Here is a 27,885-nt window from a genome sequence, read left to right as displayed (position 1 = left end):
TATTTGCAGCAGTTATCTGCAAGATATTTCTTTATAGCATTTTTAAAAAAATGAAGTTACTCACATAGAAACAGCACGAGATGAGCTGTCACTGCAGCTCAGGACAAAAGCCCCAGGCCTGCATGTCAGGCTGTGCCCACTGAGCCCAGGAGTCTGAGGTGTCCCTTTGTCACCATGCCCTGGATCACCAGGCCAGGAGAGGCTCCAAGAGGCATCTTTCTGAGACAGTGCTGCACCTTCTGCAGCAGGGCCTGCCTCACCCCAAACATCAGTGCATGGTATGGGTAAAGGTCCAGCCTGCTTTTCTCAGAGCTGTTGAGCTGCTCTCATGTTGGCTGACCACCAGGGGAATGCTGGCTTCAGCAACACCCTAAGGAGGGCACAGGAACTTTCCCAAGTTTGTACAATACATACAAAACAGTAGTTCTAAAGATTGACCTTATGCAGTCACTTATTTACAAAATTAATTTTTATGTACAAAATAAACTGCTATAATTTCAGATTCCCTTTCATATTCAGTGTACAAGCTACCATAAACCAGTGCTATAATTGATACAGCATGATGTACAATTTAGAGTGTTTAGAAATTTGTGCATCACTTACTTAAGTGATACTGTTGTTTAAGAACAGTAAAAAAAAGAAAAAATTAACAAGCTTTGAAAAATATTGAAGAGGCTGATGGAATTTTATACCTTGAGAAGTAACAGTGCTTTTGAAGCATTATTTTAATGCAATTCATTACGAAGTGTTCTTTATATAGGGAATAATATTTGTCTCTCATCTTTTTCTTACATTATTGCCATGTCCTACAGAACTTCAATTTCCATTAGTCCTGGACAGGATTAAATACAGTACATTATTGCTAGCTGTCCCCACAACAAAACATAGATTTTTAAGTGCAAAGCAGGATATATGTGTTTTTTAATAAGGCACAGAATATCCATTATTTCCAGTGTAACAAAGAACTCATGTCAGTTTTATACAATGCAAATGTTCATATAAATTTTCAGTCTTATGCAATAAAAATGTTGATACATATTTTCAATCTTTCAAGGATTGGAACTGTTTCCTGAATCCAACTCTCTTCTGGTGTCTGAAGCTGAGTAGACGAGTAGTGATATGGAAGGTGACTGTGGGACATCAGGTATTTGGGAACAGCTCCTTTGCAGTGAAGGAGATTCACTAAAATCATTTTTAGGAGTTATTCTGTAAGTAAAGAAAAATAAGAGACAGTAAATTTTAAGCACAGTTTAATTTCCATTACACTAGAAAAAAAATTGAGTAGTGAAATCATAATATATATTCAGCTGTAAGAATGCAGTACAGTTCTGTACACTTTTCCAAGCCTACAGTCATCACTGTTCTTTTTCAGACTCATCACCTCTCAAAGTGATTGCAGTGCAGACACAGGTTTCTTGAGGGTCACTGTTCAGCAAGGCAAGAATATCCTACAAGCTGAAGCTCCAGCACACAATGCTTAAAAGAAAAAGAAGAACCCTACAAAAATACAAAACAGCCCAGAGGCTAAACACACATGGCCACAGTCTGCAAGTTCTCTTGACAGCTACTGAAGGTCAGGTGCATCCTGAGAGTCCCCTGATTCTTCAGAGAGAAGAAACAGAACACTTACAGAAACAGTGGTAATATGTAGAAACAAAGACAATACTGAGTTCAGGAGCCTTACCTTCCTTCACCTACTCTCTTAACACTCTCAGCCAAAGTGCCCATGTGGCAGGTACTGTCTGCTTTGTTCCTCCTTTCCAGCTGATCCACGGTCAGTTTAGCGCTGGGGAACATCTGATCTCCGCTGGTTTCACCTTCCTCCACTCTTCTGGCAGATGCTCCATCTGCCTCCATCTCCTTCTCAGATGTCTCTGGAGAGCTTTTAATTTCTGCCACAGTTTCTTGGCTCAAGTAATCATGATTAGTGATTGCTACTGCAGAAGTTCCATGATTTGTTGTGCCACCTGTACTGGTCCCCATTGACTTTGAAATGACTTTCAGTCTGTGTGAAGTTGACTTGTAGTGCTTCTTTTTATGTTTAACTTTGGAATTGTGCCGCAAGAAAAATTCACATGATTCTTGCAGCACCCTTCGACTCTCGCTGATTGGACTGGAAGAGAGTACAAACACATCACTGAACAAAGAGGATAATGTTAGCTATAATATAATAAAGAGTAGCACACAAAACCTTGAAAGAATAGAAACCAGTGATGCAATCTGAGCTGGGTGTTAATGAACAAAGGGAAACAAATTGTATGTGAAAAGAGGAGGAAAAATCATAATGGCTCCAAAGTAACTGTCTGTGGAACAAATAAATAAAGCACATTTCTATATTTCTTACTTCTGCAAATAGGTCCAATGTCTACAGTGAATTAATGATCTACTAGAGAGAAAAGAAGAATTAGCTCATAAGCAGTTGCATTACCAACTTTGTATAGAGTCAACCTCCTCCAAATGAAAAAATATTAGCATTGTAAAAATAACTTCATTATTTTTAAATTCTTGTAGCTAAAAGCAATTAACATCTGAAACACAAGCAAAAATTATACAGGAAATGGAAAAAGAGGGGAGAGGGAAAGGAAGCTATAGATTCACCATTGAGCAATGGAGATGTAAAATAAAAAGAGCTTAGAGACTACTGCCTTGGGAAAACCAAATAAACAAAATTATCTAAAGCCACACTATCATTTAAAAGTAACAGATAATCTGAAAAGAAATAATTAAGACATAAAAAAGAATTGAAAAAAGCAACAACTATAAGAAATGGAGACAAAATTTATAAGCTATTTAAATCCACAGATATAAATTTGGTTAAATTAGGTAATGAAACGGAATTCTTCTGTTTAATTAAAAAAAAAAAAAGGAACACTAGATTAATGCAATAAAAGTGGTAGTAAGGAGGGTTCAATGAATATTAATTTCAAAAGAAGACAAGCCTGGCAGAGGAGAACAGAGAATATTATTACTGCATGACAGTAAACGTAGTACTAAGTACTGTGTCAAATGAAGTGGTCACAACACATGAAAAGAACTAAACTGATGGCTGAAATTATCTTTCCTCCCTTGACTGTGAACCAGATCTGTATTAGCCAACACACCTTCTGCTCTACAAAAGAGAAATCAGCAGAGGAAAATATTTTCTGTCTTCTTGAGACTGTTGTTAAAGGGTCACTGGGTATTTAAAACTTCCCCAGATTCCAGTGGAATTCTGCTGATGCCCAAAGCAGCATTTATAGTCTGAGGACAACATTTTGATTATCTGAGCTATATATAAAAATACATGTCTGAAAGGCAAATTTAAGTATACGCTTTAAAAAACAGAGAAAAAAAAAATCTTACTCTCTTTTGCGGTTTCTGTTGAAGAAATTGGCCCATTCGGAGCAGGTCTTTTTACTTCCCACCCAGAACACTGGAGATATGCCAACAATTAATGTCAGCAAATATTTCATCAGAAACAAAAATATTTCTGGTCTTGCTAGTGCCTTTGCCTAGAAGATAAAAAAATTTAATAAATGCAAAGAAGAAAATATACTCATTGATTTATTTTTTTAAATGAAGAAAACAAATACATTTCTTAAACGAGAGACTTTCTCCTTATGACTGTTGCTCTTTGTTGAGGCTTGTACTGTGGACAAACATCAGACATGTACAGACAAGTCAGATGTGTTCAGCTGAATATACACACAGAAGAGATCTGCCAGAAGGAATTGTTTTTCTTTTAAATTGAAAGGAAAGGTAATTTGGGGAGTAATAGTATTAGTAAAAATATTCTCCAGAGGCAAGCGTGAAAGATTTATCCCTTCAACTTAAAAGAAACAATAAGTGGATCACAGAATGGTTTGGGTTGGAAGGGACCTCAAAGATCATCAACTTCCACCCCAGCTGCCACAGGCAGGAACACTCCCACTGGACCAGGCTGATCAAAGCCCCATTCCAGCCTGGCCTTGAACGCTTCAGGGATGAGGCATCCATAACTTCTCTGGCAAACCTGTTTCAGTGCCTCTCCACCTTCAAAGTAAAGGATTTCTTCCTAATATCTTCCTAATCTAAACTTACTCTCTTTTCAGTTCAAAGCTGTTCCCCCGTGTCCTGTCACTACATGCCCTTGCAAAAAGTCTCTCTTCCTCTTTCTTGTAGGCTCCCTTCAGGTACTGGAAGGATTAGTTGGGAGTTAATCTGATTAGACAGCATCTTCAAGGAGCTGCAGGGAACTACACAGTAGTTGTTTATTGCAAAATTAATCCACCTATTTGCAGAGCTGTATCATAGGAGCTGAGACATTTAAGCCAGTGAGAGATCATTATCTTCAGCTGTCATGCTGCAAGTTTAATTTATGCCACTTGTCTTATCTGCTAGACCCATCTATGAAAGCCACTATGTTTGTTAGCCAGGTAACATAAGCTACTTCAGTTTTTATTTGGTTTTCATCTGGCAAATGTAACAAAAGTCTACAAGCCAGCTCAGATAAGCCAAGGCCAAGCACACCACTTTGAGCTATTCCACAATTAGCACACACTGTCTATCATAGGGACAGATCCCACAAAGTAGATCTTTTTGCAATATTTAATGTTTATATTTCTTCCTTCCAATGGGTTAATTAAAGGCTAAAAATACATGCTCTGTGTTATTATGCCAAGCTGTCCTATTTAAGCACCACAAAACAAATTTATTGATTATTTTTAAAGCATAAAAGTCTTGTTTTCAAACTTGTATATTCTGGAGCATTTAGGTTTATACAGAGCTCAGAATAAAACCCACTGAAGTCAAAATACACTTGTTAAGAAACAGCATTGGAAGCCAAAATAACCAAGTAGTCTGTGAGCTGTGCTACTCTCAGCCTACACTGACTTCAATCCAGAGGATACTAAATGGTGTTTAAGAATGAAAAAGGTCAATCCTGATCATTCCATAATGCCTCTATTTCTATTCCTCGTTTTTAATGATAGTTTATTCCAGCAAAAAAAACAGATAGGAAGTGTAATGCAATGAAAGATGACACAAGACACTTGCATTTTTAGTGATGCTGTCTTCTTATGTATTTGTTCTTAAATGGAAAGAAATAATACTTGTCAGTATACAAAACTCCCTGCAACTTCAGCAGATTTAATCTACTGAACATGGGCAGATTTAATTTAAAAGTCTTTCCAAAGAAGTTGGATTTTAAGAGGCAAATATTAAACACAACCACCTCCACAATTTTAGTTGAAGCTTTTTTCTTTATTTGCCTTTTTTTTTTTTTTTTTAATAAAGAATTCTTTGCATTTCTGAAAATCAGCCTGCAAACTACAGCTATTGCGGAAAAAACATATGGGAAATTTGTTCTACAATTCCACATGGTTTACACTTCTATACTTTAAAGAAAAAAAAAGTGATTCTAAATCTGTGGTTATAAGCAGCATTTAAAATCCAATTTAGTCTAAATTTTTAAGAATCCTTATTTCAGCTTCAACTAAAATTGATGAAAATTCAACTTATGTACTTTGATACTGAGCTTGGCAATGAAGTACTAAGCAAATGCTTTCAGAAACAAATATTGTGAAGAACAACCCTCCTCCATCACAATTTCTAACACGAAGTTCAAAGAACATAAAAAGCTATATATTCCGTTAGAGCTGCAAGTTGAATTTAATTGCTGAATGCTACCAATTAGATTAAAATTTTCAAAGCAAAAATAATATTTCATTGTTTTTTTGACTTAAAGAGGAACTAATCACTCCATGTTTTTGAACTGATTACTCACTGCATGGCAGATATGCATAAGGGTTTTTGCTAATTCCTTTATAAAGGAATCACAGAATCACAGAAATTCAAGGCTGGAAGAGACCTATAAGATCATCAAGTCCAACCCATATTCTACCTATTCAACTAGATCATGGCAGCAAGTGCCACATCCAGTCTTTTTTTGAACTCCTCGAGGGATGATGACTCCACCACCTCACTGGGTAGATGACTCCAGTATCTGACCACTCTTTCTGTAAAAAACTTCCTTTTTAATTCTAACTTGCATCTCCCTTGACGCAGCTTGAGACTGTGTCCTCTTGTTCTGTCTGTTGTTGCCCGGAGAAAGAGACCGACCCCCAACTCACCACAGCCACCCTTCAGGGAGTTGTAGAGAGTGATGAGGAAAATGGTACTTGCCTGATAAGGACAAGGAATATGGTACTGGTCACAGTGGTCAAACACCCAAGTGGTTTCCCAGATTTTCCGATTCACCAGCTCATAAACGTAACATCCAAGAAGGGCTACAAGAGGCACCAAGTACAGCCCGCTGAAAACCCCAATGCGGATCATGAACTTCTTGAGCTTCTCCTGGTTCCTGCCGTCGTGCTGAATGACCTGCCGCACGTGGTTCAGAGAGATGATGCCGGCTAGAAGGAGAGAGAGACCGAAAAACACACAGAGGCACAGCGGCAAAAGCACGAAGTACAGCGAGGCGTCCAGGTCGTAGAGACCCACAAAACAAACTCCACTGATATTGTCCCCTTCCACTTTGTTCATTGCAAGGAGCATAATGGTTAGAAAACCAGGTATTCCCCAGGCAACTGCATGGAACCACATGGCCTTCTGTGCAATAGCTTCACAGCTCCATTTTCTTCCCGCCGCAAGGAACCAAGTGATGGTCAGAATCACCCACCATATAGTTCCTGCCATGGTGAAAAAGTACAGAACCATGAAAAGGACGGTACAGGCTTTGTTTTGGGAGCCAAGAACAACCGTTTCACCAATTTCTAACTTCTCATCTGCCTCATTACAGGCAGTTCTGTTCCCAAGTAAAAATCCAATAAAGTACATTAGAGAGACTATGCTGTAACAGACAGAATAATAGATGATTGGTCTCTCTGGGTATCTAAACCGTTTAACATCAATCAGAAAAGTTAGGAACGTGAACAGTGTAGCACAAAGACAAAAGATTGAAACTATTCCAATAAAACTTTTTGCCACATCCAATTCATAATTCTTGAAGTACATATTGGGACATGGGGGTGCACACTGATCAATTCCTAGAAACTTGTAGCCTTGTCCATTGGTAGTGTGTAGGTGTCGGGGACACCAGAATCCATAATCCCTTCGGATCTGGCTTGGGGTCTTCTGAGTTCCATGTACATTTGTGGTTACAGCAGCAGTGGCAGGAGCAGCCTCATCACAATTGATTAACCTGAATAAGTAAACAGAAGAGGAAATATCTCAATAGCCCTCATTCTCAACTAGAATTGATGCCTTAGGTTTTAGCTTTTATATTTTTCAGACTCTGTACTGCTTTAGTGTGTAGTTCTGAGCTTCATATTATGAGATGGTAAGCTCTCTTCACAGAGCAGCTAAACAAAAACAATTCCCTTCCTAGCTTGGAACCAAAGACAACTACCCAAATTTCAGGCCCAAGAGCATAAACAACGTGGACTGAAGAGAGAAAAACAAGAAGGATGAGACTTCATGACCTAAATCTAAAATCGGACAGTTAACTCCAATATACTAATGGACCAGAACTTATAAAAGTGAGAAACCTCGTGAACAGTTGTGCATTTTGTGACCATTTTGGGTTCATCTTGGGTGTAGCCCTGGCTGGGCTCTTGTGCTGCCCAAGGTGGATCTTGAGGCCTTCTAATAAATACCTGCTTTATTCTTTAACTCTGTCTAGCCTCTGTTCTAGGTCAGCCTTGATAAGGCATCAGAATCACTTCTTATAAATATGAGAAAAATCTGATCCTAAGCACTATTAAATTTTATAGATGATGCAAATGTGAAATGATGTGAAAAAAAATCAGATGACATTATAAAATCCAAACTTCAACTATCTTAATTTCAGAAGATTTCAATTGCATTTAACTGTTGCTCTCTAGCTGTTGCTTTATAATTTATTAAACACTATTCAAATTGCAATCATTCTACACTTTAAAATTATTATTATGTAAAATTTTACATATGTACATAAAATATTTACAGTATATATTTTAAAAAAAATTTTGATAACTTTGTGACAGCAAAAAGTCTTGTGAAAATTCAAGCTTTCAATTAAGGAAGAAGACAGACATCATATTTGATGACTAGTACATGATTATTAGAATTTTTTGTGTTGTACTGCTATTTCATTACCAACAACAAACAACCTAACTGAAAAAAAAAACCTGAGTAGAAAATGCAAGCACTGACAAAATTATTAGTATTGTCACAATTTTCTAGCACTGTGCTGTTAATTTAAAAACTGCTCCAGGGTTTAACTGGACACAGGATGTGATCTTTTTATAATACCACCATATTAGTAGTGCTGGATGTATCTTCAAATAAGATTATATAGCTCAAGCAGGTAAGCATTTACTCAAAATGGGACTGATGGTCACATGCATTCCAAGTTTAAGTGTACGTTCAAAGGAACAAGTTTTGCATTCTAGCTTTTAAATTGAAATTCTGTTACATTGACATTCTTTGTCAAACACTATTACAAGGGCCTCTCAATTCAGTATCCAAGCTCAGCTCCAGCTAAAAACTCCTTCAAGTTCTGTGTTTTACTGCCTATCATGCTGTCCAACTAAATCCAGACTCATTGTTAAGAAAATTGATTCTATGGCAGATTCTCTCATTAACCACAGGCTGGAGCAGTGCATGTGGAAAAAGAGTGAACTTGATTCACTCATTGTCCTAATCAGCTCCATGTTCATCTGTAAGAATACAGAAGTGTGGACTCCAGTATTCCAGTTACATGTTCACACCAGCTCCTCTTCCATGGGCTGCAGAAGCAGGATCTCTGCTGCTCTAACAACATCCTGGACTTCTCAGAACATGGACTTTTCAGTATTGGCTACCAGGGAGGTATCACTTCACATATGAACAGGAAAGGTTCATTTTCAGTAAATGATAACAGTATTAAAATAATTTGAAGTTGCATTGAATCCTGCAAAAAACATAATTTTATTTAAAATGTCATTTTAAAGATACATTGAATAATTGGATTCACTTGTAATTGTCATACTTTTTGAAAACAATCCTTGAAGATATCTGCTGGCTGAGGGGCACTATTGTCACATAGAACCCCACAAATATGGGAGAAGTTAATGCCTTCTTGTCTTGAAACTCCACAACTTCTATTTTTCTGCAGAACTATGGGAAATGGCATTAATGTTACTTGTCATATTGACTCCAGTACTGATTTCTACCAGAAGTCATCCACAGGACAACTGTCCCAGCTCTCCCTCAGCCCCACCACAGATTAGCAACTGCTAAAAATTGAGTTTCCAGTCCCTGCTCCTTTCCTGCACCTCTTGACTGGATGTGTGCTAACAAACAAAAAAATCTGGCCTTAATAATTTATAAATATCCACAGTTGGAGGTCATAATCTCAAAAAGACTGCATTGGAGTGTTTCCAGTGGTTGCCATTTAAAATATATAGACACCTTTTCCCCAAATGAAGTATTAATTGTCCTCTATCATGTGAACACCTTTGAGGAAAAGGTGACACTTCAAAAAAGGGAGTTTTGGCAGGCAGTACAGGTAAAGCAACACAAGACTAGGCTGGCATATTTAAACAGTTGGGAGCAACGGAAGGTTCCTACCATGCAGTGTTCTGGGTCTGTTGAAATACAGAATATTCTACATTCCATTATCTTATGAGCAGTTACTTCTAAAACCCCTAATAAAGTAAGCATGATCAACCAAAGCAAAATCTCTGCTGTAACATTTAATATTTTAAACTTTCAGAAATATACAGTGAAAAAGCTACCTCTTGCCAGGATGTGATTATTGAAAAGAACTGCCACAGAGCTTTGTTGCAAAAACTGTCACAGGCAGAAAATGCAGGTGATAATCTGAATAACAAAAAAGTTTTAATAAAGAAATGGACCCGTGCACAAGCACTGCAGGGTCAGCATACTAAGGAAATTACTGCGAGGTGATATTTAACAGTCTGCCTCAGATTTTCAACTCAGTCTGTGTGAAACATGAAAATACCACTCCCACCACCTGTCAATATGAAAAATACCTGCTACATTCCAGCTCTTCAGGCCATGCAATTCCAAAAGTGTCCATCAACTGCTTACAGTCAGAATACACTTTCTCACAGAGGCTTCGGCAGGGGTGAATCACGTGAATCTGATCTAGGCAGGCTGGGACAAAGGCTCTGCACAGAAATGTGTGGACGTCTGGTGAACAGTGAAGATTCATAAGAATAAGGAAAGGCTACAGGGAAGAAAAAGGCTTTGGTTAGCAATTTTAAAAAGATAATTCAAAGCATCAAAACTAACTTTCATCACTAGGGCTTACATTTAATCCTATGTAGGTTTTGAAAAATTACTAGAAAATAGTGTTTGTTCAGCAGTTCTGAAAAAGCAAAACCCACTGCCTTGAGTGGCAAGAGGCTCTGTTGGCACTTCCAGCCCAGCCCTTGTCCCAGGATCTTGCACAAGAATCTTTGGATTTGGCTATCCAAACTTCATTTTTCCTATGTGACAACTTTAGAAATCTGAAAGGTATTATGAATGCCCAAGATACTTATAAATAAAGTAAAATATTGAGTTTCTTTGTACACCAGTCAGCTTCTAAACAAATGCCCTGAGGCTTTCCAAGGTGTGTCTGTTCCTGTAGTTCCTGTTAGATTACATTTTCAGTCCTAAGTGGTGTGATATACTCATCTCTCAGGCTAATTAAATTTAGGGCTTTTTTTTTTTTTGTTAATGAGGTCTAAACATTATTTCTCATTTTTAAATGTCTCATTTAAAATCTCTCTCAACATGACTGAGAATTTCTTTGCCTGGATTACCAAGTACCAGGCAGTGAGTAACTGATGACTGTTCTTACTAAAGAATTCATAGAATCAAGTTTAACTTTTTCTGCTCAATGCATTCAATTGCTTATTCACAGTCAGACAGGCTTTCAAGTAAAAAAACCCCAGCCTTCTGTTCTACAGTTTCTCAGCTTTATTGTTAGGGCAAATTATTTTGCCCAAAATACTACTGTATGTGCAAATGTTATGTCTGATGTTAAACAGGGACAGTGCATGCAATTTTCAAAGTAGGCCAAGCTTTTAGTAAGATTTTTGTTTAGTAAGAATTTTACTTAATTATTTGCCATCAATATTTATGTCTTTCAAATATTCAACCAATGGCTATAAAAGGAAAGATTAGATTGATTCCAGAACAGTATCCTTATTTTTTCTAGCTTTTAAGCATCACATATCTATCTATCTATCTATCTATCTATCTATCTATCTATCTATCTATCTATCTCTCCTTACTCAAGAAGCAAGTCTTGCTACTGAGCATGCAGTTTAAAAGAAAAGACATTGCTAAATAAAATTCCCTTACAAAATGGAACACCTACAAGTCCTTAAAGGGCCTTGGTAATAAATACAGGAATGTATGGGGAGGAAGGAAGAAGATAAGGCAGAGCAAGAATAACACACAAGTGCTTCATGACAAACCAAAAAATGCTGGCAGTACCCTTCAGAGCACTCCAGCTGTGTGCTGCATCTGCACAAGCCATTACAACAGGCACACATTAGTTTGACCCCCTCTCTGAATATCTCCTCTTGAGCTGCCTTTGCTGGAACCCAAGATTTGAGTATTTCATGACAAGGACAGAAGTGCAGTTCTGGTATATTGTGCTCCAGTTCCATAAATTGGATTATTTCCTAAAGTCTGCATCGCTTCAGATGAAAAAAGTACTCAGGAGTTTACCTTAAATGAATTAAATTCCCTTTGCATAATTATGATGCTTCTTTTCTTCTCAATTCTTAATTTGTATTTGCTCTGTTCTTCCCGGAACTTAGGATAAACAACATAGCCTGGGTAGTCATATTCAATTGTTACAGAAATTGAGTTTATTTTTGACATTGTCTTGCAGAATTTGTCTTGATTGTTCTGAATTCTTCCTTTTTGTCACTCACACTTCATCTCATTCAATAAGAAGTAAAATTCATTTTCTAGATTTCTAAATTTTGGACTACCAGCCAAAAACTTTTTCATCAATCTTATCTAGAAAAGTAAAGATTTTTTAAAATATCAGTATTTATATCAATGAAACTGAGTTTACCTACAGTGATATTTCACCAACTATTTTTATAAGCAACTTGACAGTTTCTAAATGGCATTTTCCAATACAGATAATAGGCTAACATATTTCAAGCCTGCTCCTTTGATACAGAAAATGAGCATGAAGAAAACATCCAGAGAAGAAAGTCAGGACATAAAACCAACCTCTACCACTCTAACAGAGTTTCTGTCATATGAAGCTACCTAAAAGCTAAAAATCACAACATGTATAATGATATTGTATATTAGAGGCAGATAATGAATGACAAGACAAGCAAGAATAAAATGTTTGCATTTGCATAAAGAGTTTTACTAAAGCATGTTGTCATTGTCTAAACACTCATTTAAAGAGTATATTTTATTTAAATCAAAAACCACCCTAACAGATAAATTTAAAAATTTTTAGGAAGAATGCCATGTTTAGCCTATAATGTAATCAGAGCAGTATTCCAAGGACTTGGCTGCCAAGAGTAACTGTCCTTACAATATTTCTTTTATTTCTTTCAGCTTGCTAAAAGCATTTACCTTCTGAACTTGAAAACATGAGCACAAGAGCGAGAAGTTTGATGTTCTGAAAACACAAGCTGACCTCCTGGACACCTCATTTTCCCCTGGCTGGTAGCAAGGGGGCTGTAATAAGACAAGCTGACATCTCTTCCAGTTTCCTACTAGCAAGGGTTTAGGAAATATGCTGCACATTGCAACACAGCCACTGTGTTGAGAAGAGTGACAAACCTTTCTTCCTAAAATGCATCTTCTCCCTTTTTCAATCATTTATGTTTGAACCCTTTGTAAAATACTACAGCAATAAGTTGTCCTGCATAATTTAAACAGACATTGGTAAGAAAATACTGCATTTTATCCGTTTATTGCAACTCCTGGTTTTGCAGCCTAATGTGTGTTTTGACAAACAGGTAACAGATTGCACTATACTTTTTCCTTTCCATTTTGTCTTCCTGCTATAATTTTTATAATATATTTGTATATTAGTATAGTAAAGCTTTAAATTTTGATTTCTGCTCCTTTTCATAGTATAATTTGTCTTCTATTTGCCTTGACTAAATTTGAAGACTGACATCACATGTCCAGTGACAACAAAGACTTTCTGAGCGACAGTAACTGGTAAAATACTGTGCCCACCCACTAGTACAGACAGTGGCTGTTACTCTTCCCCCATATTTATTACTCTGGGGGTTATTTTCCCCCAAACTTATTCTGCATTTCCCTACCCTAAATCACACCTGTCATTTTATTGTCCAGTTGCTTCTAGAACATGATCTCTCTGCAATTCTTTCATCCCATTTTGTTTTCTCAGCAAATTCAGTACCTATCCCTCTTCTAGATCCATTTATGAATTAGTTTCTTATCAGAGGTTTCAGTGCAAGCAACTAAGGAGAACCACTCCAGTGATTTATTTGGTATAGCATGAAAGTATCAGCTCAGAATTTAATACCTCTTATTGGGAAAAAACCATTTATCTATTTATTTATACCTACTTTTCTTCTTGTTCTTTAGGCAGGCATTAGAAAAAAAAGTCTACAATGGGTTACCAGCACAGTTTCTTAAAATAATATAGGCTGTGACCATGTTTTTGGAAACTGAAGTATATATAATCTAATTATCCCTTTCAACAGAATCATGGAGTCCCTCAAAAAACTAATAGATTTTACAGTCAATGAGTTTTCTCAACTAAAAAAAAACCCTCTATAAAACGTAAAACTTTGCCTTAAGCACACACAAATGGGATTTGAAAAATACAGATATATTTTCAACAACTGCCTACTTTTACCATTTAAGAACATCAGAAGTGTTAGTGAATTGTGCCTGGAACTCTGCTAAAATGAAGTATCTTTAAGTGTGGGCTTCACTTCCAGCTAGCCAAAATGGAAAAGTCTGCTCATAGAAAATAGTATGTCTGCGTTTCCTGATGGACCATAAAAGCAAATCTTACCAAAACCAAAGTATTTGCTCCTCCAGCTTCACAGTCTGGAAGCACAAAGTAAAGCCAAGATCACAAGCTCACTGACAGTAAAATTCAGCTCCTTCAAGGACACTTTATCTGAACTGTGGATGTCCCAACCACAAACCACATTTTACCCACGTGGTCAGCTGGGTAAATTGCATGCATGCACATGCTGGCGTCCTAAACATGAAAGTCTGGGATTAAACTCACAATCTTATACCATAATCCTCCCCTCTTCAGGAAGTTCAAGGTCTGCATGTGGCACAAACAAACAAAATTCGCTCTTCCAGGAAACCAAGGCACTTGGCATTTTAAGCATTAGCAACCACTGCCCTGTCATATGAAGAAGAGATGAAAATCTGCACACTGGGTGATGAGAATGCTAAAAATAGAGTGAAACTACACTCTTGAAAAAACAGAAAGGGAGCCTCACACAGTCAGTGTATGTTCTAAAATATAAATTCCCATCTTCTTGACAATGGGAAAAAACTCAGTAAATGTAAGACAAACTAGAATACAGTAACAATCTTTTAAAAAAACAACAACAACAAAACCCAAACCAACAATCTAATAGCAGCTGTAAAGTCAAAGATGATGTAGCCTGTAACAGCAAGAGGGGCATGCCTCAAGCACTATCAGTGAAGAACCAAGGACTGTGGGATGCAAACTTTCCACTAACAAACATGAACATCTTATGAAGTCCTAGGGTCCTTACAAGGTGTGTCTATGTTATATTATCTCCAGCAGCAAAGACAAGCTACCTCAGAAATCCAGTTATGGTGTGGTTCTGCAAACAGTAACACCACAGAGACAAGTGAAGACAAATGGTTCAAAGCACAGAAAAAATGTCTAAGTGCAAACATGTCCTTAAATGAGCTTTGCCAACAAGTAAATTGCAACCTAGAACTATATATGGATCCTGTGCTCACCATGCTTCTCTGTTTTGTGCTTAGCAGGCTTACAAATGCAAGACACAGGAGAAACAAGTTCATTATTCCATGCAAACATTTCAAAGGCTCTGTTGTACCTCACCTCAGTCTGGTCCTAAAGAGAAGCATTACCAGAGATGATCAGTCTCTGGGGTTCTGATGCATGATAACTACCAGCATATACCAAAACAAGTAAGTGAAAATACTCTCCTGTACTCTGCTGATTAGTGTCACAAAGACACTTTCATAATATAGAAAACTGTGGACTGAAATATCAAGGTCTTTGTTACAATCATCCATGGCAAACCTTCAATGTAAAAGACAGGAAATACCTTGAATTGCTGAGACACACAGAGGACTTGAGCCTTTGTTCAGCCACTGGAGTCAGATACCTAAGACAGTAAGAACCTGCTCTCCCAACCACTGGGCTCTACCCACCATGTGAAAGCATTTAACTTCTTTAATCTAGTTAACATTGAGGTTCACTGAATTAAACAATGACAGACACTAACTGTGGTGTTAAGCCATGTCACCTCTTTGATACGTATGTTTTGATTAAAGGAACAACACCACAACCTTGTTGCTTACAGAACTCTGTATTTCAGTCACCAAAGCAAAGGCAGGCTTAAATCTGTACTTCTACAATTGTACTGCACTGTGTACCTCAGATTCCTAACTATACTAAAGATACACATTGCTACTCATGTAACTATGTATCTGCTTTACAGGGAATTACCCACCTAAATAATGAATAATTAGAATCATAGAACATCTCAGATTGGAAGGGGCCCAGAAGGATCACCAACTCCCTTGCTTCTTGCAGGGCACTTTCATGATTAATAATTAAAAATTAATTGTTAATAATTTACAGTACCATACAGAATTCAGTCACTACAGAATTGAAGTATAGTCTCAAACTCTAAACCAAATATATTTATAAACATGTAAGTTTTCAGATGTGATGGGAAATACAGCCACTGTCAATCACAGTGCATATAAACTATCTCAGAAGAGGAGACAGTAATTACTCTTTCTACTCCCAGAGCTACACTAACAATCTTCACAGTATCTTTAGCCACTTTTACAATGATAATCTGTTTCCATTAAAAACAGTGGAGCAAATATGGCACGGCTGATTTAATCCTACACTATTGTTACAATGGAGTTATTCTCAACTGGATGCAAACAAGATTAGCATCACACCCAGAGGGATTAATGCCTTCATGCAATTCCTAGACAGGCTGGCAAGGGTGGCAATTTGTGATGACCATAGTGAATCAGCTGCCAAGAACCTCCGACTTCTAGTTCATGCACAATTAACTAAGTCATGATAAATAAATGTCCCAACACATGAAACTAAATGAAGGATGAAATGTACAAGTCCAATAGATTAAAAGCAAGGTTGAGAAAAGACTAAGTTTTTGCCATTGGAAGTTACATTGAGGAATTTAGATCAAAGGCAAGTTAAATACACTTAAGTTGGTATGTAAGGATTTTGCAGGAAGCTGAGGCAGTTTAAGTGCCAGTGCCTTGTTGCTACATGCCTGCTAAAAGCTGCTACTTAACAGAACTGCAAAACAGGAACATGGGAAGGCACAGAAACATTAGTGCAATGTCAACCACCCTTTAAACCAGCAAGGAACATGGTATGAGCTCATTTGAGAGCCCATATACACCATGTCTCTACCTGAGCTCTGAGTAATAATCAACTACTGCTGCCAGCAGCAAGCATCAGCTGTAATCTCTATTTTCTCAATTCAGTTAAAATTAAATGGGTAAATCAACAAAAGATTTTCAGGACTAAAAGTCATTCACCATTTATATTTTAGCTATAAATGCATATAAGATGTATATTATAAATCTGAATACTTTTAAGTTTAATATGCATTATTATTAAGTGCATCTTGATTTGACAGAGGTAAAGAGAAAACCATCAAACATACATGAATTTGACTTCTACTTTAATAAGCTGCTTTAAAAAAGCAGCATTACTTCTGCAGCTTCCACAATAAACTAAAAGTACACAAAGTTGTGTTTAATCTAAAAGCTTTTCAAACATTTTTAAAATGTAATCAACTTAACATTTACATAGATAAGAATGAAGTATTTTGTCAGAGTACAAAGTAAGTTGCCCTGTTAGTTTAAAAGACAATAGTTTGTGTTTCCTTCTCCAGGAAATCTGAAGTTCAAAGAGCTGGTAGAGGCTAGAGGTGGTGCAGAGAAAGAAACGGGCAAACAAGCAGTGGGACAAATGATGCCATTCTGAGAAAGATGTTTGCAAAGATATAAGCTTATTTTTGTCCTTCAATCAAACAGCAAAGGCAAGACATGCACTTAGACTGTCAAATTATATATATATATATACACACACACACACACACACACACATGTGTCTGCATATACATTCTAGTCTGAACTTTCATATTAGCTATTGAAAGGTTATGGGAATAGAAATCAAAAATCCTACCAGGGCAAGGATAAAGCACATGGGGGAATGTTTTCAAAGGTTGATAGGACAGCAAGGCACTCATGCACTTTCAAAAAAAGGTAAGAAACTCCATAAAACTACTCCAATACCACACCTTGGTACTAAGGTTGCCATTGGCACTATAATGGGCACAGACACAGAAGGCTAAAGCAGGCTATTCTGCTTTTTTACTTTTATACACTCTGAATGGTTTTGTACTAACCATACAGAGCTGCAAGATATTCTGCTTTTTTACTTTTATACACTCTGAATGGTTTTGTACTAGGTATACAGAGCTGCAAGATATTCTGAGTTGGAAGGGACCCACTAGGACCAAGTCCAACTCAAGAGAATGGCCCACACAGGGATCTAGCAACAGATTTTCTTTCTGCAGTAAAACAACTTAATTCCATATTTTCTCTTTAAGTATTTTCACATGCAAAATAAAAATACATATATACCTATATTTTTTAAGTATAGCAAAGGTTATAAACAACATAGACAGGAATTTTACATCTCACTATCTGAAACAAACTTAAGTACAAGCATTTCAAATACTTTTCAAAATAGCTTATGACCAAAATCCACTGCATTTTTTGTTCTAACCTAAATTATAGCTTGACCTAAATTACAGATATTCCAGCCTCTGCAATTTACAGTCTTTAACAAACATGAGAGCTTTTTCCCAAGTGTTACAGAACTGAACTATTTTTACAAACTATTTTTTCAGTTATACATTGTATCTGATTTAGGTTTTGTGTAAACTGGACAGCATAAAAGACAGAAAACTGTAAGTTAACTGAAGGAAGGTATACTGCAGGCCCTCAGACATATGAAGTCTAGACAAAGCTTCATTACATCTGGACTGCAGTAGCATAAGAATCTCAAATCTTAAATTCTCCTTGTATTTGCCATGTGTTACAAGAGTATGTGGATTTATTGCTAAACTTTTGTGCAGCATTCAATGTAAAGGATTGCCTGTAAAAATGTTGATAGACAGTCCCAACATTAAAAAAGCCTCCCATTCCTAAGAAATTCTGGCAGAAGTTATTACTGCTCTGGTTCCAAAAGTCATCCAGATTTATGCTTCCCCTTCTCTCTGTGAGTGTGGAGACACACTTCAGCACAACAGCACCACCCAAGTTACCAGAGTAGTAAACCTGCACCATTTCTTTCTTGCCTACTGCATTTTTAAGTCTTAAATGAAAACTTTAGTAGTCTTTAAAAAAACAACTTTGTTATGATGTAGGAGATATCAGTCAGGCATGCACAAGTCATTTGACCAAGCTGAAGCCCATGAAGCTGCAGTCACCTACCTCAGCATCTGCAATCATTACCTCTGTCTGCTGCTTTCACTGCTTCCAGTTGGTCACACTTTGAGACACTCCCAGTTTTGAATGCCTTCATTAGACACAGTTTCCTCATTGTTAGCCCACAGTGCTCATCTTGGTGACATTTCCCTCATTATCCTCCTTATTTCTCCTGTTCTAAAAGCTTAAGGCCACCTTTTCTTTCTCCCTAGTTACGTTATGATTTGTGGGCCACGTTAACGTTCGACACTTAATGTTCTGTTTGCAGCTCTGTGTATAATCCCCAGCAAGATCCTCCACCCAACTGGATTCTTAGAATGGTGCACCTTGTACCTTCCTTGCAAGAGCATCAGCTCAGGTGAAACAGTATGCAGCAGGGACGTGGCATACTAGCAAACAGGTATTGCTAGGTCACCATTAGGCTGGATGGGTACAGTCCCTCTCCAGAAAAGTAATGCTTCTAATTTTGTATGCAGGAAAACTGTGTGGAGAGTTTGGCCACTAAGTGCTTTGTGGCAGTAGCTACTGAGTCTAAAGAAATCTGGTTATGCAGGCCCTCTGGGCAATACAGCATGAGCCAAACTTGGAAGGATGTGGTTACTCTTTGAAACAACTTGATCTACCAGAAGTTTAAGTACAGGAAAGGTGGATTTTATTTTTCTTCCCAGGAAGCTCTTGTCTAGAGGAGAGGCATCTTCAGTAAGAGGACATCCTTATGTCCTTCAAAGACTGATCATCCAGGCCTCTCTCCCCCCATATACTGTAGCTACTCACACAGCTCTTACACACCCCTGCCCACCTCTCCCAATAGCTATGCAGAAATCTAGCAAGTCTACACTACACTACACAGCTCAGAAGAAGAGGGCAGACATATGCATCTTTTACTCTGGCAGGCAAATTACCAACGTGCTACAGCAATCACAGATGCACACAAATACACAGAGAGGACCCAAAAAGGCAACCTTGTGACAAAGGAACTATGTTTGCCCCTAAGGGCTGGTGAATAAACAGTCAGCACTGAGAGAGAGAAAAAGGCAGCAAATTTTGTGGTGCAGTTACTCCCACCCCCTCCCTGTGGAATACATAAAGAACTAAAGAGATGACACAACAGTAGTTTTAGAAATTGTCTGCTTTAATCACTGCACTGTCAAACTAGAAAAGAAACCATGGACATGTGACCACATTCCCCATCTAATGTGGTTTTTTTCTGGACCATTTGCTTTTTATGGTCTTTATAAGTGAAGGCATAGGTAACACTTTGTAGCCAAGCTGTCACCCTGAACATCCATCCTGCAAATGGAAAACTAAGACTGCATTCCACCTCCACCAGCACACAACAAGGGCCTGAGCTCCATCCAGCCTCCTGACCCATGCAGCACTGTGGGCAAAGAGCATCTCACACCCAAACACCACAAAGCTCACTTCAGAAAGACATCAGGATCCTCTGCCATTCTGAGGCTAGATTTGTAGATGACAAACATGAGGAGCCTTGCAAAGGTGCCCCACAATGTACCTTGCTTCACCAAATCCTTCAAGACTGCCCAGCTGCTGTTTGCAGAGCTGCTGTGGGCCAATGCACTGGGTGTGAGTTGTGACCCAGTTGTTGATCCCACACAGTTTGACAGCTCACAGACAGCAGAGGGCAGACAGTGTGGACCACCAGCACACAACAATATACAATTTTGTCCTACTTGCCTACTATTAAGGAAAGATATGTGAAGATGACCTTCAAAATCATGGTCACCACATCACCCTCAGCACACCTATCCTACCTAATCTAATGCTAGGTTTTACTAATGACCAGGTGAAGTTCACAAGGTTCCACTGGGCAGCAGCCACTTCCACAAAAACACTAAGACAATTTGGAAATTGCATCTGTGTCTCACAGCTTTGTACCCACTGCTGACTCTCCCCAAAACCAAGGATGATGTGTTCTCAGCAGACAGCTCAGCTCCCAGGCCCCAACTGCCTTCCATCAGTGAAGGCAAAGTAGTTACAAACTCAATAGCTCTGTTCCTGCTTTCATTCTCTATATAAAAAGTTTCAGGGAAGCTGTTCTGTTCATGCACAGGTCCTCTAGGAGTAGGCTACAGCCACAGGACTAAGTCCATCACTGCCTTCATTTACCCAGTAATTGCAGATTTGAGCGTGGAGAAGAGGGAATTGGAGACAAGGCTGGACTAAGAAACCACCTACGGCTTGCAGCTGCACTTGAACATTAACCAGGGCACAGCAGAATGGACAGACATCTGCAGGAGACAAACAACAAGATACCATGGTATTTCTCAGAAGCTGACAAAAATCTGCAAGACAGCCTTCCAAAGGCCAGCTTCAGACCCCATGCACAGCGAGACTGGCCAAAATCTAACCCAGAGTAGAACTCCTCTGTCTCAGGCAGCAGTCAGGTAAGAAGTGTGCTGACAACTTCACCTGCTGATCCACTCCTGTAACACCAAATTGCTTGCCAGAGGAGGCACAACCTCTGAAGATGGATAGAGAGGAGGCTCTTGGAATCACACTGTCAACACCATCTCCAAGAACCCCAGCCACCATCTCTTTGCCAAGCAAGCAGTATTTGGACCCCCATGCATTCTAAACAGCATCCTTGCAGAACAAAGAGCAAGGCAGTGCTATTCACATTATCAAGTGGGCAAGTCCTGCTGCTCAGAGAAAGCAGCATCAGATTTTGCAGATGACTGATATGCTCAGAGCCAGGATAATGGGATTACACAGATTTGCCTGCTTTCAGTCAATCTGCACAAGCCAATCACACTTGAAGGGCCTCAGCACTACTGAGGTAACAAACACTTTTTTAGTGGCTGTAATTTACTGTACCATTGGAATCAGCAAAAATGGTTTATGAATGTTGCTATAAGCACCACTCTAAGAACCAAACATGATGTATGTTTCTTTGGAATACCTGAGAGCAAGAGAGTACAAAAAATGAACATACATCCCCAATTTTTATGTTCTTTTACAAAATTACACAGATAATTCACATGTTTTCAAACCCAGTCAATGCTTTTCTGCAACTTCCAAGATGATGTTCAAAAGAATTGCTCATGTCCACTATTCCATATTTCTTGAGACATAACCAACAGAGAAGTCAGTTGCACTGTCTTGTATTTCCTTTGATCCATATGAAGTATGTATAAAAAATACTTCGGCATCTGCCAACTTCCATTTAACAAGCATCAATTCAGCTGCTTCATCACCACAATCTTTTGTGACATGCACTACACTCTGAGAAGCTAGAAAAGTTTGTAAACAGTAACACATGATGTTCTAAATTTACCACTTTTTACAAAGGCATCCCCTGCTCTTTAGTACCATGGTAAAGGAACAACAAAAATGTTACAACCAAAATATGAATTAAAGACTCCTTTGTGCTTGTTCCATTGGGTCAATGTCCACACCTCTGCACACTTTAGGGTCTGAGGCAACACCAGGGACAAAACATAACTCCAAACAGATCAAGAATACTATTGTTTTCCTAAAAGATGCTGAGATTTAAGCTTCAAGTTTCAAGTATTAGTATTTCATGTATTACACCAAGCACTGCTCATGTGGAGTACAAGTGAGAAGCAAAGATGGCTGTCTCTAGAGATTAAGTAAATTCACACCTGTGATACTTTGCAGGCTATCCCAGTAATAACCTTTTCATAAAACACCACTTATTTGCCCTAAACTCCCAACCTACAGTGGTAGACAGCTTTTTCCTTCCTGTGAGTACACAGACACACGTATCAATTTAAGCTTGCAGACACCAGGTTTGCAGGTTTTTATAAGTATTGTTATATTGAATTAACTGTAAATTTGGATTTAGTGGAAGCAAATGAAGCCATTACATTACAAATTTTAACTCATGCAACTTCAGTATTAAACTTTGGAAGGTACTTTTTAACCCCCTCTAAATGGCTTTGTTTCAACTGACCCCAGTCCTCACACAATTTCTGCCACTGCTGCAGCCAGCTGCATTTAACCCTCCACAGACATGCACACACATATGCTGGCACATGGCCATGAACTCAGAAGTGAATGGAAAACTCACTACTGAATCATTTTTTCAGTCTCTCTGAGGTACTTCATTGTTCTCTGTGCAACATTTTCCAATGTTTTTTACAGTCTGCTCTAAAAGCTCACTGGCAAGCCTTTTCCCTTTGTACTTCTACAGGCCTGGATCTTGCCCACATCAGGAAGTCTTAAGGGCTTGTCTCCTGTGGACACATTCCAGAACTGCAGCAGAACAGATTAAGAGATATGAATGTAAGTTACAACACAGGAACTCTCTGCCTTGATGGAATAATGCCTTCAGTTGACAACCTATTCCAGGATAGTTAAAGTAGGAATTACTTTGGAATTCGAAGTGACTTGTTTTTGTGGACGACCACGAGGGGGAGTTACACCTATTTAAGTACAGCTGTGATGAACCAGTTCTTCTGTTATGTCCACTTATTTTCCTCATCAGACAAACCCTACATCTTCCATCTCCCAGTCTGAACCAGTAGTAACAAGAACAGTTACTGATAAACTGCTTTGAGATACAGAGATGGTAGGCATCTGCAAATAATCAGATTCCACAGTCATGCAGCTGTTTAGCAAACACACACAAAACTTCACACCACAAACCATGTGGTTTTACTTTCCTAAAGCCACCATCTGTTGTGTACACAAAACGAATCCAAATATAAAGTAAAACTCAAGAAGCCAAAACTCGGTCTGTCAAGTTGAAAGCTCAAAATTAAACTAAATAAATAAACATGTGAATGGAGGGAGCAACTGGAAATTACATATTTTTTACTGCAGAAAACAAGATCCCAGATGGACTATCCTCACTAGCCAGAACATCCACACCAGAGGCCCTAGGACTGAGTTAGTCATCTTCCTGCTCTAGTGTTGCAGTGTTCTGGTTTATAGCACATCATTATGAACAGCTGATACACGAGGCAGAATTGTAAAACCATCTATCAGCTGCTTTCCTTGGAGACAGCCACTACTGAGACAGTAGCTCCACATCATCCTCTTCTGGAGGAGTACTGTGAAGACACCATCCAGAAATACCAATCTAACACATCCCCAGCACAGCTCTTCTTGTTATACAACACTCCCATGCAGCAGAACACACCTGTAGAGCCTTCAGAGCAGGGCATAGTGAGTTACCACTGTTCTGGAGAGTGAACTTCACCTTGTGGTGAGACTTGCCCCCTTGACAAATCATCATCCTTTTGGGGAGCAAACACTCCCCAAAGATTCTTAGAGGGGGTAGAAACGTAAACCTGCACTATCACTAGGGCTCTCTGCACAAAATATTTTTGATTTCTGGAAGAAGGCCCTACATTATTCCTTAGGATTGCATGATCCTACTAAAAGTCAGTTATGATACAGGGAGCAAAATACTGCAGGCCTCAACCTCAAAACCCTGTGAGACCTTACATGCAAATATGTAAATCTCATGCCCAATGTTGAGAACAGGCAGGAGGAAGGGAGGGGGAAGAGCAAGACAGAATTAAAAAAGAAAGCCTTTAAGCATTCCTGCTGAGGATCAAAGGAAAGCACTTCTATAGAGTGAAAACATGCCATTAAAATTCTTTCTTTGGTATGAATGAAGTTTGGACTGAAAATTGGAAAAAAAATTAAGCTCTTAAAACAACAGAAGTCTCCACCTCCTAACACACTGCCTTGTTATGGCTGCGAACTGAAATTAAACACTATTCCAGAAGTGAGTGACTCCTCCTCCCCTGCTGCAACACTGAAAATCCCCTGAAAAGTAGAATCCTTTCACAATCCTGAGAAGGTTCTCAGTTGCAATCAACTATGGACAAACTGGCACCACTACTGAATGATACGAAGAATGACATCAAAATATGGGACACTGGTACACACTGGTCCCTCTCAGAAAGAAGGCCCAGCAATGAACCACAGTAAGTTTTACCATATTAATGCCAAATCTAACCACTAGCAGTGGATTCAACATGACCTTCATACAGAATGGAGCAAAGACCCTTTCACCTGTAAAGCAGCTGCCTTAAAAATTCTCTTTGACCAAGTAATCCATCATCACTGCTGGACCACAACAAAGGCAGGCAGCCCACCACACAAGAGGCAGCTCAGAAATGTCTGCACAGCACCACAGTAGTCACAAATATCAAATTAGAGGCCAGGCAGTGGGAATGACAGGAGACTAGGAAGCAAATCAAAGAGGGTAGGCAAATTAAACCCTAACAGACACTGCTGTTCCCTGCAGCCACCCAGCCAGTTGGCTGAGTAGTAATCCAACACTAGCAGTCAGGTTATAAGGGTGACAGGATGGAAAAAGAGAGAAAACAAGAAAACTTCTCACTAGCACACAATTTTTAATGAAATAGCTACACAAGAAGGAAGTTGGTAGCTATATGCAAGGCAAGCCATGAATACTTTCCAGGAGGAACTCCCTCCACACATGCACTAGGCAGAAGTTACTGATAGCAGAGAAAAGTCAGCCATGGCAACCTAATAAACCTAAAAAGTCAGCCATGGCAACCTAATAAAAATGGCTCTGTGGCCTCACTGCCCCAGCAGCAGCATGACTGGAAGGCACAAATGCATTGAGCCAAGTGCTGGCTCAATGGCTGCAGTTAACACACACCGAGTCAGAAGCAGCAGCGTACCTGAGGAGATAAAAGTGGCAGACACTGCAGGAAGCATTCCTGAGAAGTGATGGCTAGAGAAGCACTGCACAGCTCACAGCTGAAGCCTACAGCCTGCCTTCCAACTAAAAAGCCCTCAATTTCTCACAGATCTGCAGCAAATTCAGTTGCCTGCATACAAATGGCTTAACATTTGATACCAGAATTTCCCACACATCTACACTGGGTTGACAAAACCAATGTGAGACCAAAGCCTGTGCTATCCCAGGCTGGCAGGGAATTGTGATCATCCCAAGCAACACTAAAAACATGTTTCAGCAACTGAATCAAGCTCCTCCTCCAAGCTCAGTAAACAGTATGCAAATAAGATTTTAGTAGCAGTACCTTCAACACCACATATAATTTTTTTAAAGACAAAAACTTAATATTCACCTCATTTCTGTTGCAACCCTTTGCATAGCACAAGACATTGAGCTTTTCAAGACCTGTGTTAAGATTTTCCCCCTCTCTTACCACTGAAAAGCCATTATTAAAACAGGTTTAAAACTTGTTTTACAAGCCTCTCACCCAGAGAGGCTCTCACCCTTCACAGGTATTGCTATGGGCAAAGCCTTTCCACAACGTGACATATTCTCAGGGGAGCCACACTTACAGTCAGTTCAGGTAAGAAAAGTGTTTATTTTCAGTTTAAAAGAGTAAAGTTGCTCTTTCAGTCAGAAGTTTCAGCATCCAGTCAGAAGACATCAGAATGCAAAAGCCACAATGGAGAATAGGGCCAAGAATAACTTCAGGTGATCCTCCTTAGTAGATGTAAGGTGACAGAGGAGCAAAGAGCATCTTCTAAATATGATTTTTGCACTGAGTTCAGGCAGGCCAGGATATCATAAACTATTTCTCCTGAGAATTTCAACAATTGTTCTGTCTAACAGTAAAGTGCCTGAGCTATATGTGATCAGCTCTGCCAAAATGCTCTGAATAGCCACATTGCTGTGCTACACCCATTCCTCTTCCACTCTAATACAGGATCCAAGGCAGGGTGGGGGGAGGAAGTCGGTAGCTCCCTTATATAGCACTTTACCAGGAGCTCTAGAACACTCTGTTTGAAGACACATCTACTTACTAAACATTACCAGTCTTGTCATTCAGTGCAACAGGTATCCCAATTGGTTTCCTAATGACAAATTTGTTACATACAATTTGGTGGGGGGAGACGGGGGTGAGAAACTTACGTCCATTTTGCGAGCAGCCGTGTCCTGATCATAGTGTCCCATGAGGTTTGGGAAAAAAGTCATATTGTAAGGCATTCCTGAACATCTGGAAATAGTAATTGGCTCACAGGTGAATAAGCTGTGCCCTTGCACCACAGCTAGAAGTAAGCTACAGGTCGCAGAGAACACAAGTGCTCCCATTTTGTCAGGATCTCCAACTTCAGCACATCGCTCTGTTCAGTAGTTACACAGACCGGCGTTGCACAAGGATAAAAACACGCATCTTCCTTTGCCAGCTCCGGCGCAGGGCAGCAAGGCACACAATCAGACTCCTCAGAGCTGCTTTAGCTATTGTCCCATTTTAGCTGAGCGCGACTTTGCTCAATCCCTTCTTCTTCGAGTCTGTACGTGCAAAGACGGGACAGAGAAGTGAACAGCAGAAACAACCCGACCGCGACCACCCGTCCGAAGGTCGAGCTCGGCCTCCCGGCCGGCCTGCAGGCGAGAGGGCGGCTCCGGCCGGGCCGGGTGCCCCCGCGGCGCCTCCCCGACCCCACACACCGCGCCGGGGCCGCGGCTCGCCGCGTTCGTCCCCCGCTCCCGCCTGGGCCCCGGAGCCGCCGCCGCTCCCAACGCCCCGTTCCCAGCCCCGCCCTGGGAAACGGCGCCCGCGGGCTCGGCAGGGCAGTCGGCCCAGGACCCGGGGCTCGCCGGGCGCGGCCCCGGCGCCGCATCCCCGCCACGCCCGGGCCGCGCCCCCGCCGCCCCCTCACCGGGACCCGCCCCCGGCGGCCACCCCGCGGCAACGCTCCGAGGTGGAGTCGCTGCTCCCTGGGACGAGAGGGGACGGGGCCCTGACCCGCTGCCCGCCGCACTCACCGGTGGCGGCCCCTCCGCGATGGCCGCCCCGCGGCACCTGCAGGATGTGGCGTCTGGCGGGCGGGGCGGGGCAGCTGCACCTTCCCGCCCCAGCGGGGCTGCGGGCCCGTGGCGGCGGGCGGGGCCCCGGCCGGGGCTGTGAGGAGCAGTGAGGAGCAGTGAGGGACAGTGGGGAGCAGCGGGGAGCAGCGGGGAGCAGCGAGGAGCAGTGGGGAGCAGCGGGGAGCAGCGAGGAGCAGTGGCCCGGCCATGCTGCCACGGCCCCGAAGTCGTCCGTGTTGTCCCAGCGCGCCTCGCATGCCGGGGGAGCCCCGGCTGAGAAGGGCTCCGGCACTGCAGCACAGACGGAAACGGCGTGAAAATCCCTTCAAACTGACTCGGCACTGGGGTTTTCCTAAAATCTCTGTAACGCAGTGTATAAATTCTCAAGGCAATTTACAGAGTGTCGGGTGTCGGAGCATGAACCTGTCCCGCCGTTGGAA

The 27,885-nt window shown here is 40.2% G+C and overlaps 1 protein-coding gene across 1 annotated transcript; it reads right to left on the bottom strand.

The window, feature by feature from the left end:
- Window positions 1-332: 332 nt before the first annotated feature.
- On the bottom strand, window positions 333-27,440 carry FZD6 (frizzled class receptor 6). Its single transcript, XM_054295898.1, has 7 exons — window positions 27,404-27,440; window positions 26,546-26,926; window positions 9,975-10,171; window positions 6,142-7,159; window positions 3,343-3,491; window positions 1,685-2,113; window positions 333-1,206 (listed from the first exon to the last, which is right to left on the bottom strand). Exons 2-7 carry the CDS (start codon window positions 26,723-26,725, stop codon window positions 1,050-1,052), a joined length of 2,130 nt encoding a protein of 709 aa, XP_054151873.1. The 5' UTR covers window positions 26,726-26,926; window positions 27,404-27,440; the 3' UTR covers window positions 333-1,049.
- Window positions 27,441-27,885: the final 445 nt, after the last annotated feature.

The sequence above is a fragment of the Melozone crissalis genome, unplaced genomic scaffold, assembly GCF_028551555.1.
Source record: "Melozone crissalis strain CALT ecotype California unplaced genomic scaffold, PUWL_Pcris_2 ptg000002l_1, whole genome shotgun sequence".
NCBI lineage: Eukaryota > Metazoa > Chordata > Aves > Passeriformes > Passerellidae > Melozone > Melozone crissalis.
This window is presented reverse-complemented; position numbering and strand designations above follow the sequence as displayed.

Bases quoted from the DNA above. Each gene is read 5' to 3' on its own strand.
- FZD6 (XM_054295898.1), bottom strand. From the start codon at position 26,725: ATGGGAGCACTTGTGTTCTCTGCGACCTGTAGCTTACTTCTAGCTGTG. The intron at 2,114-3,342 runs GTAAGATTTTTT...ACTCTCTTCCAG, and splicing joins AACAGAAACCGCAAAAGAGA to TCCAATCAGCGAGAGTCGAA. The intron at 1,207-1,684 runs GTAAGGCTCCTG...CTTTACTTACAG, and splicing joins AAGAGAGTAGGTGAAGGAAG to AATAACTCCTAAAAATGATT.